The sequence below is a fragment of the Spea bombifrons genome, chromosome 5, assembly GCF_027358695.1.
Source record: "Spea bombifrons isolate aSpeBom1 chromosome 5, aSpeBom1.2.pri, whole genome shotgun sequence".
Lineage (NCBI taxonomy): Eukaryota > Metazoa > Chordata > Amphibia > Anura > Pelobatidae > Spea > Spea bombifrons.
The window spans coordinates 39,930,286-39,949,345 of NC_071091.1; the positions used below are offsets into that span (position 1 = coordinate 39,930,286).

Sequence of the window (19,060 nt, forward strand, 5' to 3'; positions counted from 1 at the left end):
CAGAGCCCTGTGCTTAACTCTACTGAACACCTTTGGAATGAAGTGGAATGCCAACATCAGCGCCCGACCTCACAAATGTCCTTTTGGCTAAATGGGCAAAGATTCCCAAGAGCACACTCCAAAATATCGTGGAAAGCTTTCCCAGAAGAATTGAGGCCAATATAGCTACAAGGGGGCTACTTTATATTAATGCTCATGTTTTTTAATGAGATATCCAACAAACCCATATAGGTGTGATGGTAAGTAAGTTATATACTTAATCTTTCTAAAACTGAACTCATTATCTTCCCTTCCTCCATATCCACTCCACTACCTGAATTCTCTATCACCATTAACAACACAACACAACTATCTCTCTTACTAACCAGGCCCAATGCCTTGGGGTCATTCATTACTCTAACCTTTCCTTCATCCCTAACATTCATTCCCTCACCAGATCCTGTCGCTTGCACCTAAAAAACATCTCTCGTACCCACCCATTCCTCACCCAAGAATACACAAAAACTCTGGTTCATTCACTTATTTCCCGTCTTGACTACTGGAACACTCTTCTGGTTGGCATTCCACTGTCTCGGCTCTCTCCTCTACAGTCTGTCCTAAATGCTGCTGCTCCTCTTCTGCTTCCCCACTCTGTGAAAGCTTCCACTGGCTCCCGTTTACCTTTAGAATTAAATTTAAAATCCTGGTACTAACATATAAGGCCCTCCATACATTTCTGCCCTCATAAGCAAATACTCTCCTACTCGATCCGTAAGTTCTTGGGCTAAGGCTCTCCTCCTCACTTATCACCTCTTCCTTTTCCCGTCTACAAGATTTCACTCGAGCTGCCCCATATCTCTGGAATCTACTCCCAACGAACATTCAGCAATCACCCTCCCTCCCGACATTCAAGAAACATCTCAAAACCCACTTCCTCAGAGAAGCATACCATTTTAGCTAATAGAACTTCCTTGTCATTGATACAACCCCCCCCCCCATTCTCTGTGCCTTATGTTTGTCACCCCATTCCTTCAAGATTGTAAGCTTGCGAGCAGGGCTCTCTTCACCTAATGTATCGGTTTGTAATAGCCCGTTAATTCTTGCCATACCTTTTGAATAGATGTATTGTATTAAGCGCTGTGTAAACTTTTGGCGCTATATAAATAAAAGATAATCATAATAGTGTGTATATATAGATTAAAAAAAACACTGTGTGTGTAATCTGTGGAGGTTGCTATATTAGTATTTAATTAGCAGATGTGCGTAATTATGATTCCCTATTGAGTTAGCAATCCTCAGGGGTAGAAATGGCTACCTCTGGATGGTGTAAGAAAAAAGGGGAGAGGCTTTCTAAAGAGGAAACTAATTTTTTGGGTTTGCCACAGATGGCAATTTCACTAATGTATAACAGTACTAGAGCTGAAACAACGAATCGATAAAATCGATAATAATCGATAACGGAAATCATCGATAACGATTTCCGTTATCGATTAATCGAGTGATCAATTCGTTGTTGGAGCACTCGGCTCCTTTTACTTACCTCCGCGAGCGTTCCCCGCTTCTGCTACACGCTCTGCAGTCTCCGCCTTCTTTTAGCTACGTGACGGATGTGACGCGTTCCGGAGGTAAGTATTCTTCATGTCTATGTGCACGGATCGCACAGAGCCACTCGCACAGAGCGGTTCGCTCTGTGCGAGTGGCTCCATTCGCACAGAGCGGTTCGTGAGTGTGGGTGCAGGGCAGAGTGGGGGTGGGGGTGCAGGGCAGAGTGGGGGTGGGGGTGCAGGGCAGAGTGGGGGTGGGGGGTGCAGGGCAGGAGACTGGGTGCAGGGCAGAGTGGGTGTGGGGGGTGCAGGGCAGGAGACTGGGTGCAGGGCAGAGTGGGAGACTGGGTGCAGGGCAGAGTGGGGGTGGGGATGCAGGGCAGGGTGTGAGTGTGGGTGCAGGGCAGAGTGGGTGCAGGGCAGAGTGTGAGTGTGGGGGCAGGGCAGAATGTGGGGGCAGGGCTGGGTGCAGGGCAGAGTTAGAGACTGGGTGCAGGGGCACAGTGCAAAGTGCTGGGTGCAAAGTGCCAGTGCTGGGTGCAAAGTGCCAGGGCTGGGTGCAAAGTGCTGGGTGCAAAGTGCCAGGGCTGGGTGCAAAGTGCAAAGTGCTGGTGCAAAGTGCTGAATGCTGGGTGCAAAGTGCTGAATGCAAAGTGCCAGGGCTGGTGCAAAGTGCTGGGTGCAAAGTGCCAGGGCTGGGTGCAAAGTGCTGGGTGCAAAGTGCTGGGTGCAAAGTGCTGGGTGCAAAGTGCTGGGGCAAAGTTTCTTGAACAGTAATAGTCCACCTCTTTTCAGAATGTTTGGGGTTATTTTGTTTCATAAATATTGTGTTTGGGTTCTTGTACTTTGAAAATATTGTTTTTTATTACATCATAACAAAATAAGAATGTTAATGTAAATTTTAAGTTGTTTTTTAACATCCAGTTCATTAAATTCTTTTAAATAAACGAAAAATTTGCATATTGTTTTTTTTTATCCGATTAATCGAAAAAATAATCGGCCAACTAATCGATTATTAAAATAATCGTTAGTTGCAGCCCTAAACAGTACCTTACATTTAAACCAGGGCTCGACAAATCCCAGGTGTTTGTCAGCCTGTGATCGCGGGGGGCGCTGCTGGTGCTGTCTGCCCAGGAGTCTGGGCAGACAGCACAGCCACTCAGATCCCGCCCCCAAGCCTGTCATCACTCCCATGGAGTGATCCTGTAGGCTGAAAACGCGGTTGCAGGAAAACCAGCAATCGAATTTTCAGCTGCCACAGGCAGCTTCAGGAAAGGGGGTTGAGTGTTGATTGGGTCCCCAAGCGTGGGGACCTGACACAACATCCCCCTGCTGCCTGATTGTTCCAGGAGAGTGAAAGTGCAGCGTTAACCCCTTCAATGCCGCGATCACGGCATTGTAGGGGTTAATTCCTGTTTTGTACGGGGCTCTGCTGCTGGTGGTCTGTCTGGAAGCCCAGGCAGGCCAGCAACAGCTAAAACGACCCCCCACAAGCCCTGTGATGACTCCTATAGGCATGGAAGCCTACAGCAGTCATCAGAGACTCCCCCTGCAATGGCTGGTCTATAGACCAGCAATTGCGTCCCAGCTGCCAGAGGCAGCTTTAGGGCCAGGGGGAAAGGTTCTTTGGTCTCCACATGAGTGTGGAGGCCAGCCCCAACACCCCCCTGCTGCCTGATCGCTCCATGAGAGCGACACTGCAGCATTAACCCCTTCAATTCCACAATTGTGTATAACACATTCGTGGCATTGCAGGGGTTAACATTTGTCCCCACAAGCTTGTGGGGACTAAATATCAGTCAATGCTGTGCTCCAATTAAACCTCAGCATTGAAAGTGTAAAAAAAAGAAAAAATAATAATAATAAAAAAAAAAACCCCAGCACTGACCTGAAAGTCCAGGGTGCTTCCAGGTCAAATGCTGTGAGTTTAGTAAGTGGGCTGATAATGATCAGATCGCTCCTAACCAACTGTTTAAAAAAAAATCAATTTCTGTATTTCTTGTGGTCCTGGAGCTCATTCTTGCATCGCTAAGGTTAAACCAAATCAATTTTCCATACCAGAAACGCAAGGGTTAATGAAATTGACTTGAGATGCATTGATGAACGACACACTGACTTACCATATTATGAACTGGATTATTTAATTACGAAGATGGATACTTGAGAAGGAGAGAGCTGAATGTCACGTACCTGAGGAAGCAGTTTTGCAAAAAGCATAGATGCACACAACATGTCTGGAGGGATGCTCTTATGGTGGACCTATAACTGCAACAGCCACAAAGTTAACCCCAATGCTGCAACTTACCCGTACTTACTGACTTTATAGGTCGCTCGTACGGACATTTAACTGATAGAACAGGGAGGCCAGTGGGATCTGCAGGGTAAGTTACGGCACCAGGAGTTTAACAGTCTGTACGAGCGACCCTATTGGTCGCCAGCAGAGTTGCTCATACGGACATTTAAACTCCTGGCGCCAGAGCTGCTGCGGTACGCGTTAACCCCGTATTAACCCCTTAACCGGAAAAAACGAAGAAAAACCGAACACGAAGAATGTCCACGAATATTCGCCCGAAGAGAAGACAGGAAAAGACGAATATTCGCGGAATACGAAGATTTTTTTGCCCCCGAAGACGAGCACGAAGAGCCCCCTGGTGCCCAAGTCTAGTTATTTTTCCCCTCACACTTCATGTATGAATTAATAGGTCCTGGTATATGTCACTGTCACACAACAACCCTATATGTGTTCAGCAACATCTGAGTACAGTGGCTGGCTGTTTGGGGCAAAATGGCCGCAGTTGGGGCATGTGCATTTTTCAGTGTTGAACTTTGACAATTGGCGATCCACTGTCCATGCCCTATTTGGTACATCTTTGATGCCGGCCAATTCAGTGAGCCCTATAAAACCATATATTTTTGAAAACTAGACACCCCAGTGTATTTCAAATGCTGGCATTTTTAACTCTTCCCATGCACTAATTCTACCACCAGCCTTTGTCAAAGTTTACAGTAGTATTTTTTTGTGTATATTTCCCCCCCCACACACACGTTGGACTTTAGGTATGAATTTAAAAGGACCTGGTATATGTCACTGTTACACAACACCCCAATATGTGTTCCGCAACACAGCGATACCTCACATGCATGGGTTTGTCGGGTTGTTTGGGGGCTAAAAAGCCACATTTGGGATGTGTGCATTTTTAAAACTGGAAATTTATGACATGTGGTCATCCTTCCCAATGTGTTAATTGGGACATTGTTGAACCCGGCCAATTCAATTTACCCCATCAAATCATTCATTTTTTAACAGTAGACACCTCATGAGCATTTAACATTCCAGTATTTTAACTCTTTCCATTTACGTTTATTTTACTAATCACATTGTGAATAGAAAGCTGGGCTCCATTGACTTGCATGGTTAAATGCAGTCCCTGTATTCAACCTGCAAGTGAAGCCAGAGTTCTCAGGAATGTCTGGAGAGACCCTCCTGAGAACTCTTTTCAACTTCTTTATTTTGTTTACAGCAGGGCTTGACAAATTTGTTTTGAATCTAGGAGCCAGCTAAAAAAGGTAGGAGCCAGGATTTTTTTTTGCCCTACACGCACACTTTTCCCCAGCACTTTGCCCTGGCCGAAAGCGAAAATGACCACACTTTTAATAAAAGTAACACACCAAAACTGTACAAAAAGATCAATATATATATATTATATATATATATATATATCTCAAAATAATAAAAGGGAACACTTAAACAACACAATGTAACTCGAAGTCAATCACACTTCTGTGAAATCACACTGTCCACTCAGGAAGCAACACTGATGGTCAATCAATTTCACATGCTGTTCTGCAAACGGAACAAACAGGTGGAAATTATAGGCAATTAGCAAGACACCCCCAATAAAGGAGTAGTTCTGCAGGTGGTGACCACAGACCACTTCTCAGTTCCTATGCTTCCTGGCTGATGTTTTGGTCACTTTTGAATGCTGGCGGTGCTTTCACTCTAGTGGTAGCATGAGACGGAGTCTACAACCCACACAAGTGGCTCAGGTAGTGCAGCTCATCCAGGATGGCACATCAATGCGAGCTGTGGCAAAAGGGTTTGCTGTGTCTGTCAGCGTAGTGTCCAGAGCATGGAGGCGCTACCAGGAGACAGGCCAGTACATCAGGAGACGTGGAGGAGGCCGTAGGAGGGCAACAACCCAGCAGCAGGACCACTACCTCCGCCTTTGTGCAAGGAGGAGCAGGAGGAGCACTGCCAGAGCCCTGCAAAATGACCTCCAGCAGGTCACAAATGTGCATGTGTCCACTCAAACAGTCAGAAACAGACTCCATGAGGGTGGTATGAGGGCCCGACGTCCACAGGTGGGGGTTGTGCTTACAGCCCAACACCGTGCAGGACGTTTGGCATTTGCCAGAGAACACCAGGATTGGCATATTCACCACTGGCGACCTGTGCTCTTCACAGATGAAAGCAGGTTCACACTGAGCACATGTGACAGACGTGACAGAGTCTGGAGACGCCGTGGAGAACGTTCTGCTGCCTGCAACATCCTCCAGCATGACCGGTTTGGCGGCGGGTCAGTAATGGTGTGGGGTGGCATTTCTTTGGGGGGCCGCACAGCCCTCCATGTGCTTGCCAGAGGTAGCCTGACTGCCATTAGGTACCGAGATGAGATCCTCAGACACGTTGTGAGACCATATGCTGGCGCGGTTGGCCCTGGGTTCCTCCTAAGGCAAGACAATGCTAGACCTCATGTTGCTGGAGTGTGTCAGCAGTTCCTGCAAGAGACAGGCAATGATGCTATGGACTGGCCCGCCCGTTCCCCAGACCTGAATCCGATTGAGCACATCTGGGACGTCATGTTTTGCTCCATCCACCAACGCCACGTTGCTCCACAGACTGTCCAGGAGTTGGTGGATGCTTTAGTCCAGGTCTGGGAGGACATCCCTCAGGAGACCATCCGCAACCTCATCAGGAGCATGCCCAGGCGTTGTAGGGAGGTCATACGGGCACGTGGAGGCTACACACACACACACACACACACTACTGAGCCTCATTGTGACTTGTTTTAAGGACATTACATCAAAGTTGGATCAGCCTGTAGTGTGGTTTTCCATTTTGATTTTGAGTGTGACTCCATAACCAGACCTCCATGGGTTGATAAATTTGATTTCCATTGAGAATTTTTGTGTGATTTTGTTGTCAGCACATTCAATGTAAAGACGAAAGTATGTCATACGATTAGTTCATTCATTCAGATCTAAATTGTGTAATCTTAGTGTTCCCTTTAATTTGTGGAGCAGTGTGTATATATATCTAGAGATCCTCCCCCCACTTACACAGCCATGCTATCACACACACTCATTCATACACCCTCCTTCACCCCCTTACCTGCTCTGCAGATCTCTCACTCGCAGACTTCCGTAGGGGCCCTGCTGCTTCTCTCTCTGCCTCTCTGCACCAACTTCTCTTGTCCCGCCCACTGGGAGGAGGAACGGAGCAGTCATGTGACGTGAGATGAATGCACGTGACTCCTCTGTTTTCCTGCTTCCTGTGACCAGTACAAGAGACGCTGCCCACACAGTAAGAGCAACACACAGTTAAGTAGTCCGGCGGGATTATTTTCGTTTTTTTTTTTTTTTTTTTTCGGCAGATGATCATTGATCGCCTCCTAAACTATTTTAAAACGGGTGTCCGCCACCATACAGTGTATGGCGCATGTTGACGCCGATCTCGGCAGTTTGGGAGAAGAAAGCGAACATAGATCGATTTCTGCACGCGTTTGAAGTCATGACGGTCCTGGCATGTCGATTGTCATCAGGGGGTTAAAGGTGCAGGGATTTAAGAATACTGTCAGCCCTATTCTTAAACCCCATTTTTCCCTGACTCTACGTTTTACCGCATGCAAATAGGTGCATGCATTGTTTAGTTATTGAAGTAAATCACTTATTAAACTCCTCCCCCAGTTCTCAGTATGCTTCATGCACATGCTCAGTAGAACACACAAAGAACTCAATGGGCGTAGCAGCCAATCACTCATGTTTTGCAAGCGTATTTGTAAATGGCTGCTGCTTTAGTGACTTCAGTTATGTTGCTACTGAATGTATGTACATTTACATAGTAATGATTCCTGGTTTCATCAGAGGCAGTCAGGAGTTGGATTAAACGAGAAAGAAGACTAATTTTTAACTCTAGTAATTAAACAAAACATGTTGGTAGAAGGCACTAAACATAAACTGGGCCAATGCACAATTAACTACAACATTCAATAAAAATAAAATTTTAAACAACTCTTATAATGCTCTGTGCAATGTCAAATTTGGTCATTAGAAAATGACCAGCTAATTCTGAAACTATGAAATCTACCTTCTTCAGGCCATGCTGTGTTTTACAGAGAAGTGTCAGGAAAGAAAAAAAGAAGACAGTAACAGTTTTTTTTTGTAATAAATATTCAGGAGAGCACAAGTGGCATGTCCCAGTGTGTTTAATGTCTGCTATTATGTGTAAAGAGTGTATTTCTACATACAACATCCATGGGCAAATATTTTTATATGACTACTATATAAATAAAAACAACAGGTGTGATTACGAAGGCTCCAAAAGAAAGTATTCTGTTAAAAAACTAAAAAAAAACAAAAAACAATGTATTAAAAATATACTGTATTGGTCCAAATGTAATTCTGGGAGTATAATAACCAGGTTTTGCAAAGTAAACTCCATTTGATAGACCACTTATTAGTTACACGATCAATCAATTAAGTGTAAAATGTAAGGTAAATATAGAGTATAGTCACAAAATAACAACTTTGAGTTACTTGAGTAATAGTTCTGACCAGAAAATTCAGCACAGGCTGAACTTCTCCATGCCTGTTTTTGTCATCCATATTGCTTACTGCATAATTGAACAGATGGCATATGAGAAAGACATGCTAAGAATAGAAAATAAACCAACCTCTTTGTCAGGAGTTGCTGTGCTGTCATCCTGCTGCTCTGCCGTGGAAGATGATCGGCTCCGATTGCCTGTTGGTGTACCCCTAGGGACACCCTGTCAGAGAATACAACATAAAGACTTGAGCCAACTAAGAAAACGGTATTTATAGCTCTATCAAGTTATATATCAAATGTACAAAAAAAACAGTCTTACAGATCTCTACTACTTTATGAAATTTAAGTGCTACCAACAAGCAATTTTAGACAAAATTAAACACACTAGGGGACAAACAAGCATAAATCCATTTTTCTTCTGCAGGCTAGCACTAAAATACAAACTGTATATGTATCAAACATGGCCTTATAGGTTCCTTTAACCTCCCCTTCTCTGTTCCCTCACACTAATGGCTGTCATGAATCCACTCCCCAGAAGAGCCTGATCTGGGAGGTCCCTGGGAGCTGAAATGAGAACGCTTTCACTGAGCCAGGAGTTTGATTAGATGTCAGATTTTTTCCACCTTTAATGTGACCTATAACGTGAACAATTCAATTGCAAAACAAACTGAAATCTAGGGCTGCAACTAACGATTATTTTAATAATCGATTAGTTGGCTGATTATTTTTTTGATTAATCGGATAAAAAATGCAATTTTTTTTAATTTAAAATAATGTAATAAAAAAAACTTACAATTTAGACTTTCATCTCTTTATCACAATGGCATTTCTCTATTCACCTTATTTCAGTAACATAATAAAAGCTACAAGAACCCAAACACCGTTTTAATACAAAGTTATTAGTAAATATTAATTCATGTTAACTATTGTTCATATTTAATAAAAACTATGAGAAAAAAGCCTTGTTTATATTTTCTTTACCAAACTGCACCCAGTTATGCACATCTGACCCCCAGCTTGCCACTCTGCCCCCAGATATGCCTTATACCTCCTATATGCCAGAGACTCCACTGTGCCCCCGATATGCCTTATACTCCTTATATGCCAGTGATATGCAACTGAACCCCCTGATATACCCTTTACCCCCAGATATGTCTTATGCCCCCCTGATATGCCTAATATCGATATGCCTTATACCCCCTATATGCCACTGTGTCCCGATATGCCTTATAACTTCCAATATGCCACTCGCCCCCGTTTATGCCTTATACCCCCTATATGCCACTGTGCCCCCCGATATGCCTTATAGCTTCCAATATGCCACTCGCCCCCATTTATGCCTTATACCTCCCTATATGCCACTGTGCACCCTGATATGCCACTCCGCCCCCTATAAATGCCCTGCACCCCCCTGAAATTAATTATACTCCCTGATTCACCACTCTGCCTCCCCCTATACACCACTCTAACTACCCCAGATATGCCACTCTGCCTCCATGAAATTCATTACACACCCATACACCACTCTGCTACCCTGAAATTCATTATGCCCCCATACACCACTCTGCTTCCTCCCCCCTCCCATACACCACTCTGCCTCCTGTCAGCAACGGCGGTTCACAAGACACCAGGGAGTCGGGTAGAGAGACAGAGAGGTGTATGGGAGGGGGGAGGAGGCAGACACCACTCTGCCTCTCTCCCGACTCCCTGGTGTTTTGTGAACCTCCCTTGCTGACAGGCACTTTCACTGGAGCTTCATAGAAGCCCCAGCGTAAGCGAAGGGGAGCAACAGAGGCTGTCTGTGCACATAGCGCAGACCCCCACCAGCTGACAGAGAGGATGATCCTCTTCTGCGTCAGCCGGTGGGGGTCTGCACGATACGCACAGACAGCCTTGGTTACTCCCCTTCACTTCCGCTGGGGCTTCTACATTATGTGATGCTGGCGCTGCATCGTAGAAGTCCCCAACAGAAGTGGAGGGGAGAGACGGAAGTTGTCTGTGCGCATCGCACGGACACCCACCGGCTGACAGTGAGGGGAATCCAGGTCCCCTGCAGCGTTGTGGTGGATCTGGATTCTAGTGTTATAATCTGATCTCTGTTTGAGGTCGGATTATATAAGGTGAGGAGTTTTTCAGAGCATTTGCTCCAAAAAAAACCTCTTTTTATAATCGATAAAAATCGATTCAACTAATCGATAAAAATCGTTGTCAACGATTTTCATTATCGATTAGTTGTTGCAGCCCTACTGAAATATTTGAGGGGAAAAAAAATACCTCATAATAACCTGGTTGCATATGTGTGCACACTCTTAAACTAATACTTTGTTGAAGTACCTTTTGATTTTATTACAGCAATCAGTCTTTTTGGGTAGCAGTCTATAAGCATGGCACATCTTGACCTGGCAATATTTGCCCACTCTTTACAAAAGTGCTCCAAATCTGTCAAATTGCGAGAACATCTCCTGTGCACAGCCCTCTTCAGATCACCCCACAGATGTTCAATTGGATTTAGGTCTGGGCTCTGGCTGAGCCATTCTAAAACAATCTTCTTCTGGTGAAGCCATGCTTTTGTGGATTTGGATGTGTGCTTTGGGTCGTTGTCGTGTTGAAAGGTCCTCTTCATCTTCTTAACGGACGCCTGAAGGTTTTGAGCCAAATTTGCCTGGTATTTGGAACTGTTCATAATTCCTTCCACCCTGACTAAGGCCCCGGTTCCAGCTGAAGAAGAACAGCTCCAAAGCATGATGCTGCCACCACCATGCTTCACTATGGGTATGGTGTTCTTTAGGTGATGTGCAGTGTTGTTTTTGCGCCAAACATACCTTTTGGAATTATGGCAAAAAAGTTCAACCTTGGTTTCATCAGACCATAACACATTTTCCCACGTGCTTTTGGGGTACGTGATGTTTGTTTTTGCAAATTTCACCTAGGCTTGGATGTTTTTCTTTGTAAGAAAAGGTTTCCGTCTTGCCACTCTACCCCATTCATATGAAGAATACGGGAGATTGTTGTCACATGTGGCACACAGCCAGTACTTCCTGCAGTTCCTTTAATGTTGCAGTAGGACTCTTGTAAGCCTCCCTGACCAGTTTTCTTCTTGTCTTTTCATCAATTTTGGAGGGACCTCCAGTTCTTGGTAATGTCTCTGTTGTGTCATATTTTTTCCACTTGATGATGACTGTCTTCACTGTGTTCCATGGTATTTCTAATGCTTTGAAAATGCTCCTGACTGATATCTTTCAACAATGAGATCCCTCTGATCCTTTGGAAGCTCTCTTAGGACCATGGCTTTTGCTCCGAGACGCAACTAAGCAAATGTCAGGTAAATCCTACTAGAACAGCTGAACTTTATTTGTGAGTAATCAGTCACTTTAAATGATGGCAGGTGTGTAATGACATCTATTTAACATGAGTTTGAATGTGATTGGTTAATTCTGAACACAGCCACAGTCCCAGGTATAAGAGGGTGTGCAACCGGGTTATTGTGAGTCCCCCCCCCAAAGATTTCAGTTTGTTTTGCAATTGAATCGTTCACGTTATAGGTCATATTAAAAGGTGGAAGAAGTTCTGACATGATTTACCTTTGCCTCATTCTTTAACATCACAAGAACCTGGCATTTTAACAGGGGTGTATAGACTTTTTATATCCACTGTATATACACATACGTAATAGCATCGAATATCATCATGGAAAGAGAAGAGCAACTTCTTACTAACGAAGTGCAATTCTGCACAGCTTACTTGTGTGTAAAGAGCTACTCTCCCTCAGGTAGCTTCACTGACTATAAATCCATTTACTTTTTAAGAAGGCATAAACAAAAGTCTTAATTATTAAAGATAACACATATATGGGTCAACCGTGCATTAAAACGTTGCTCCTTACAAACCTTAAAGATTGGAAGATCACCAATGTTCGCTCTTCATAATCAACAATGAAGTTCACGTTCAGAAATTGTCTAGTTCATTAAATAAACAACTAAATATCTGAGTAACATTGATTAAGGATTCAGACAATGACACTATAGCTTTAAAAAGTTAAATAAATAGAACTGCCAGAAGAAATACTTTCAGCCGATTAATTAAAAAGCCACTGTGGCTACTTATTTGTTCACAAACCCGAGCATCTCACATATAAACAAGCTGCAGAACATTAGGGGTCTTTTAGTTTAACATAATGGGGCACTTACATCCATAAAACATGTGAAATGCCTTACTATATAATAGGTCACATCTTGAATTCCATCTCCTAAAACAGGGGTGTCCAACCTGTGGCCCTCCAGTTGCTGCAGGACTATATCTCCCATACTCCTCTGCCAGGTCCTTGGTTGAAAGAGCATTATGATTGATGTAGTCCTGCAGCAGCTGGAGGGCCGCAGGTTGGACAAAGCTTCACAAACTAAACTTTAAAACATTCAAATTGGTATTGGAGTATTATAACACCTCAGATTACTACTGAGAAAATAGTAGATAAACAGAACAGCCTCTCATCAGAAGTGGTAGATCCTAATGCAGTGAGGGAATTTAAACATGCACATGACAGGCGTAAAGACCAATCAATGACTGGTATAGGTCTGATCTAAAGAGCAGACTAAATGGGCCAAATGGATCTCACCTGCTGTCAAATTCTATGTTTCTACTGTAGAAGAGAGAGAAATGTACTATAAACTTTTAGGACTAACATTTAAGTTATTTACACAGGCACTCTCATTTCAAGAGTTACTTTTTGAACACACGTTTCCTTTGAGTGGGGTTAAAAGAGGAAGACAGAAAATCAGCCTCAAACCCACGAGACACAACACACACAGCCGCTGTCGCCGGATCCATATAGCTCACCTGCTGCTGGGGGCTGAGAGAACTCCTTACAGGAGATTGCTCCTCGCTGATTTTCTGCTTTAATTTCTTGAACATCTTCGAGTAGTAAGAATGGGGTAAAGGGCAGGTGCAAACTCAACGGACAGTGACGAAACTCCAGTGAGCACACACAAGCGTCGAAAGGTATTTACATACGAAATAAGCTCTAATGTACATATAATCAATTACTCTTCATATACATATATCTTTAGATGTGTTCATGCCTTCCTACAAATATACGTGTTATCAACCCGTAACGGCTAAACGCAAATAAAGATCAGTTAATATATGTATATCGTAAACGTATTCATTAATAATCTAATGTACAGTATGTGAAAAACTAACTGGTCTTTAAAGTACTATGTGCAGGTATGTGCTACTGATCATGGAGTTAAAGCTCTTCCTCTTCCTGGTTTTAGGTTCTTAGTCTTTTAATCCGAAGCAATAGACATGTCGTTAGCGCATGCGTGGCCAACGTGGAACTAGAGGGAGCAGCGAGGGACAAACAAGCCCAGAAAGGAAGCGCTGTAGCCTGCCCATCTGATGACGCTTTGGCGAGTCGCGTTGGAGCTCCTTATATTGTGGTTTCCTTAGTACTGCATGCCTGTCCGTCCATTATTACAGCGACCTGCTTTAACCTCACGTTCTTGTCTTTATCTTCAGGAAGCAGTGAAGAACATTTACGTTAGACCTTACCCGTTCCGTGTTTTATTTAAGTATGGCTCGTAAACTGAACGATTTTTTTAAATACTTATTTAGAGCATTGAAAAATGAAATGATTCTGACAAGCTGGAAACCTACATACTAAGTCTCTCTAAAATTGCTATTACTGACAAAAACCTTTAGGTTTACTGTGTCTTTCATTTAGATATTAACGATATTTTAAATTTGTACGTCCATATCATTGGATAATGTGTAGTGCCACTGAATAGAGGAACTTGGAGGCTCCCTTAATTAACCCCTTAATGACAAGACTGTTTCTTACCCCTAGTCAGTGCCTATGCCCTATCTTTCAGCCCGGCCACTCCAATTTACTGCATCCAACCATTCATTTTTAAATTAGACACCCCTTCCTTATTTTAAATGCTTTTTTTGGGAAGATACAGCGCTAATTTTATTTGATTAGAAAGCTGGGCACCATTGACTTGCATGGTTGAATGCAGTACCTGTATTCAACCTGCAAGTGGAGACCCTCTCGTGAACTTTCCCAACTTTGTTATTTTTTTGTAAAGGACGCGCAGTGGCGGTTGTGACCGCTCTCCAGAGCGGTCACAACGCGTCCTGGGGTGAGTGTTCGGTGTCGCTGAATGCCTTGTGACCATAGATCACTTTCTAAGCTTGTTTAATGAAATGATGTGTCAGGCACGTCAATGGACATTAGGGGGTTAACATTTTCAGTGTTGCTGTTAAGCTGTACTTTTCTTTTTTCTCAGTTTGTGCACCCACACATATCATATATTGTTTTTTCTTTAGATTCGATTATTTTTTATCATATCTTCTAATTTACTATACAAAAGATAAAATGTGACTTTTTCTCACTTTTATTTGAAGAATCTTCAAAGTTTGCAAAAACTAATTAAAAAATCTAAATAGATTCTAGAAATCCCTAATGTTTTTATGTTTTTTTTTTGCTTTTTTTCTACAAGTTATTGGGCAATAATTACAAGTAGTGTTTTGCTATTTCAAAACCATTTTTCCCGAAATCTGGTCATTTCGGGTATCTTTGAAGCCGGCCAATGCAATTTACCCCATCAAACCATATATTTTTGAAAACCAGACACCCCAGGGTATTTCAAATGCTGGTATTTTAACCCATTCCATGCCGTTATTCTACCATCAGCCTTTGTCAAACTTTCTGGTAGTAATTTTTGTACTTCAGGTGTGAATTTACCACTCCTGGTATATGTCACTGTCAAACAACACCCCAATAGTCAGTGGTGTATTTTGGTTTTGTGCTGTCCTAGGCAATACTAAACTCGGCACCCCCCCAATCTAAAATTGGCCCACCCCTTCCAGTCAAGGCCACACCCCTTCCTGATTAAGACCGACACTTCCTCTGTAAACTCTACCTGTTCCTCTCTATATGTTAAAAGTGGATACTGAGTGCCTATTTATCTTTAAATAAAATAAGTGTGAATTCAACCATTTTTACAAAGATCAGTCATCCATGTCAACAATACTATATGGATCACAGACACCCAAATTGGTTGAATTAGCACGTGGTCAGTCCACATGAGCAGTAAAGCCACGCCAAGGCTTTAACCGCTATTACAGGACATTCATACCCCATTTGCGCCATTCACGCAAGTGCAACTGTACATATCAACACATCCAATCTTTTATACTATCTAGCCCACACAATGACACACATTCAATCCCTACTTACATCAATCAATCATTCATGAAACAGACATTATGAGGTTTTTTGTCTGCATGTGGGTATAAGGCATTTAAGGAGGCAGAGTGCCATATAGGGGGTATAAGGCATTTCTGGAGGCAGAGTGCCATATAGGGGGTATAAGGCATTTCTGGAGGCAGAATGCCATATAGGGGGTATAAGGTATTTCTGGAGGCAAAGTGGCATATAGGGGGTTAAAAGGCATATCATGGGGCAGAGTGGCCTATAGAGGGTTAAAAGGCATATCATGGGGCAGAGTGGCATATAGGGGGGTAAAAGGCATTTCTGGGGCAGAGTGGAAAGCCTGGGGCAGATGTGCATAACGGGGGGGGGCAGGTTGGCAAATAAAAGGGAATAAAAACAAAAATTTATCAATCATAGCTTTTACTAAATATGAAAAAATAGTTTACATGAATTAATAAAGAAATAAAAGTTTCTTACAAGAATATCGTGAAGAATAATGTGATCGATTCCACTGAATAAAATTGAACTTTTTCATCTAAACATTTTTGCAGTAGCAAATGTTTTGATTCCAAAATCAAAGGAGGGAGGCTAACTAATTAAAAAATTTCTCTGCTGCTGTGGACTACTCTTCCAATGATGCTCAGCCAGCATCATGGTGGACACCTGGCTGGCTGAGAATCGTAGGAATTTTAGTTCACAGCTAGCATCTGCAGCTTTACTGTTGCTGCACTCCTCATGAAGCTCAGCTAGCATCATGGAAGTAGTATGTCTGGCTGAGGCTTATGAGAATTCAATTCAATGTGTTGGTTATTTTCAATATGCATGACCGTGCTGACAAAAATAAAGCGTGTTTTAAGTGGCGATGCGAGCACGACATTGTAAAGTGCAATTTCTTGTATTGGTGAGTTTTTTAAAAAAAAATGTTGAAATGTTGGGCAGTATGGGGACGCACATCTCTTAATTATTGAATTCAGATATTATAATCAGACCCATTGCCACAGGTGTATAAAATCAAGCATCTAGCCATGCAGTATGTATTTACAAACATTTGGGGAAAAAGCCTGGTACTCTGACAAGATGCCGCCTTTGCAATAAGTCAAATTGTAAAATTTCATCCTTCCTAACTGTAAGTGGTATTATTGGAAAATGGAAAACCATGTAAAGTCACAGAGCAGGGTTACTGAGCTCTGAGGCGCATGGTGCCTAAAAGTCACCAACACTCTGCTGATTCCATAGCTGAACAGTTCTAAACTTCCACTGGTATTAATATCAGCACAAATACTGTGCGGCATTAACTTCATGGAATGGGTTTCCATGGCCAAGCAACTACATGCAAGCTTCACATCACCAAGTACAATGCCAAGCATCGGATTGAGTGCTGTAAAGCATGCCCCCACTGTACTCTGGAGCAGTGGAAATATGTTCTGTTTGGCAGTCTAATGGGCGAGTCTGTGTTTGCCAGATGCCAGGAGAACGTTACTTGCCTAATTGCATTGTGCCAACTATAAAGTTTGGTGGAGGAGGGATAATAGTATGGGGTTGCTTTTTTTGTGGGTTAAGCTAGGCACCTTACTTACTTACTGAAGGGAACTCTTAAAGCTTCAGCATACCAAGACACTTTGGACAATGCTGTGCTTCCTACTTTGAGGGGACAGTTTGGGGAAGGCATTTTTTTATTCCAGCGTGACAAAGTTGATAAAGACACGGTTGGATAAGCTGGACTGGCCTGCGCACAGCCCTGATCTCCACGTGATCAAACACCTTTGGGATGAACTGGATTGAAGATTGTGAGCCAGGGCTTCTTGTCTGACCTCACAAATGCTCTACTGGATGAATGGGTGAAATTTCAAGTGTACAATACTTTGTACACATAGTGTATGTGTGCTTGTCCATTTAAGTAGATTTTACACAAAGTGTAAAAAGCCTGTGTGTGAAAAAACATATATTCCAGAGCAGACACACATAAGGTTGGAGTTATATGACACAGCTATTTGCTAGACATAATTATTTGCTAGATGTGTAATTCAAATTGGAGAAAATCACCATAGGTAGTGATGGATGTCTACATACTATAGCAAAAGAAATTATGACCTTCTTACAAGGTTTTTTCTTTAGGGAATGTGTGTTGAAATAAAACACATACAAGTGTGTACAAATAAATATACCGTATTGATTATTAAATTAGCCCACTATAAAAGTCTTAATATTTTTGATATTCAACACACAAATACAATAACTATAACACAACCATGTAACACAAACAGTAACATCAATGAACAATACTCAAGTGTTATCTGCAGGGATAGAGTTTATCTGGGCTCTCTCTGTTGAACTCTCTATAGGTTTGACAGAGTTGTCTCCCTCCCAAGATATTCTTGCCCCCCGGAATATGCGCACAGTCTTTTACAGAAAGTATGCTCTCAGTAAGATTGCTCCCCAGAATGTCAGCTCCAAATGCTGTCTGTCCAAGGGAACGTCTATCACAAACACTGTGTCTCATTTGAAGATACATTTAGTTTTTATGAACAGGTCTGAGCACCACCACTTTTCTGGTTCCAGCATACAGCTATGTTTGGAGTGGAGCCTGGAAGCTAATTTACACACAGGTGCTGTTCATTCAGTATATCCCGGATTCAGTTTCCATAAACAAAAAACAAAAAAAGAGTTTCTACTCAAGCACACTAAACTAGAGAATCTCATATCTACTAAAGGCTTTGATACGAAGCTTCTTTTGTTGTGCGCTGGATGTTATAAAATGCAAATGACCTTTCAGTGTGAAGCCAGATGGATGAATATACATTTATACACATAAACTTATCTTACTACCGTATTTGCTCGATTATAAGACGACCCTGATTATAAGACAATCCCCCAAATCTGAATATTAATTTAGGAAAAAAAGAAAAAGCCAGAATATAAGATGACCCTATAGGAAAAAAGTTTTACCAGTAAATGTTAATTCATGTAAACTATTTTTTTAATAAAAGCTATGATTGAGAAAAATATTTTAGTTTTATTTCCTTCTATTTTCCAACCTGCCCCCCAGTTATGCACATCTGCCCCAGAAATGCCTTATACCCCCTATTTGCCACTGTGCCCCATGATATGCCTTTTAACCCTATATGCCACTGTGCCCCATGATATGCCTTTTGACCCCCTATGTGCCACTCTGCCTCCAGAAATGCCTTATAGTAGATGGGGTTGTCTGCGTCCATCGCGCAGACCTTCCCCGACTGTCAGAGATCTCTGACAGCCGGGGAAGGTCTGCGCGATGGACGCAGACAACTGCAGCTACTAGCCACACCTCCTTCCGGCTGCAGCGTAAGTTGTCTACACGAATCGCGTAGACATCTACACGCTGCCCCGGCTGCATGACAGGGGAGTCAGAAGCACCGGAAATATATAATATATATAATTTATTTTTTTAAGGAAGTCCTAGAACTACTGCTTAATCTTCACAAAAATCCTGGAATAGAAAGAGTTAAAATACTGGTGTAT

At 42.7% G+C, this 19,060-nt stretch overlaps 1 protein-coding gene across 2 annotated transcripts in view; it reads right to left on the bottom strand.

Annotated features, from left to right (window-relative positions):
• The window catches only part of GOLGA4 (golgin A4), a 71,243-nt gene extending 57,622 nt beyond the window's left edge, over positions 1 to 13,621 (bottom strand). For both annotated transcript variants that reach the window (XM_053468198.1, XM_053468197.1), the window contains exons 1-2: positions 13,183 to 13,621; positions 8,477 to 8,569 (exon numbers count right to left, since the gene is read on the bottom strand). In XM_053468198.1, the coding sequence (XP_053324173.1) occupies positions 8,477 to 8,569; positions 13,183 to 13,257 (168 nt within the window). In that variant the 5' untranslated portion in view covers positions 13,258 to 13,621. The remainder of the gene's footprint in view (positions 1 to 8,476; positions 8,570 to 13,182) is intronic.
• Between the last annotated feature and the right edge of the window lie 5,439 nt (positions 13,622 to 19,060).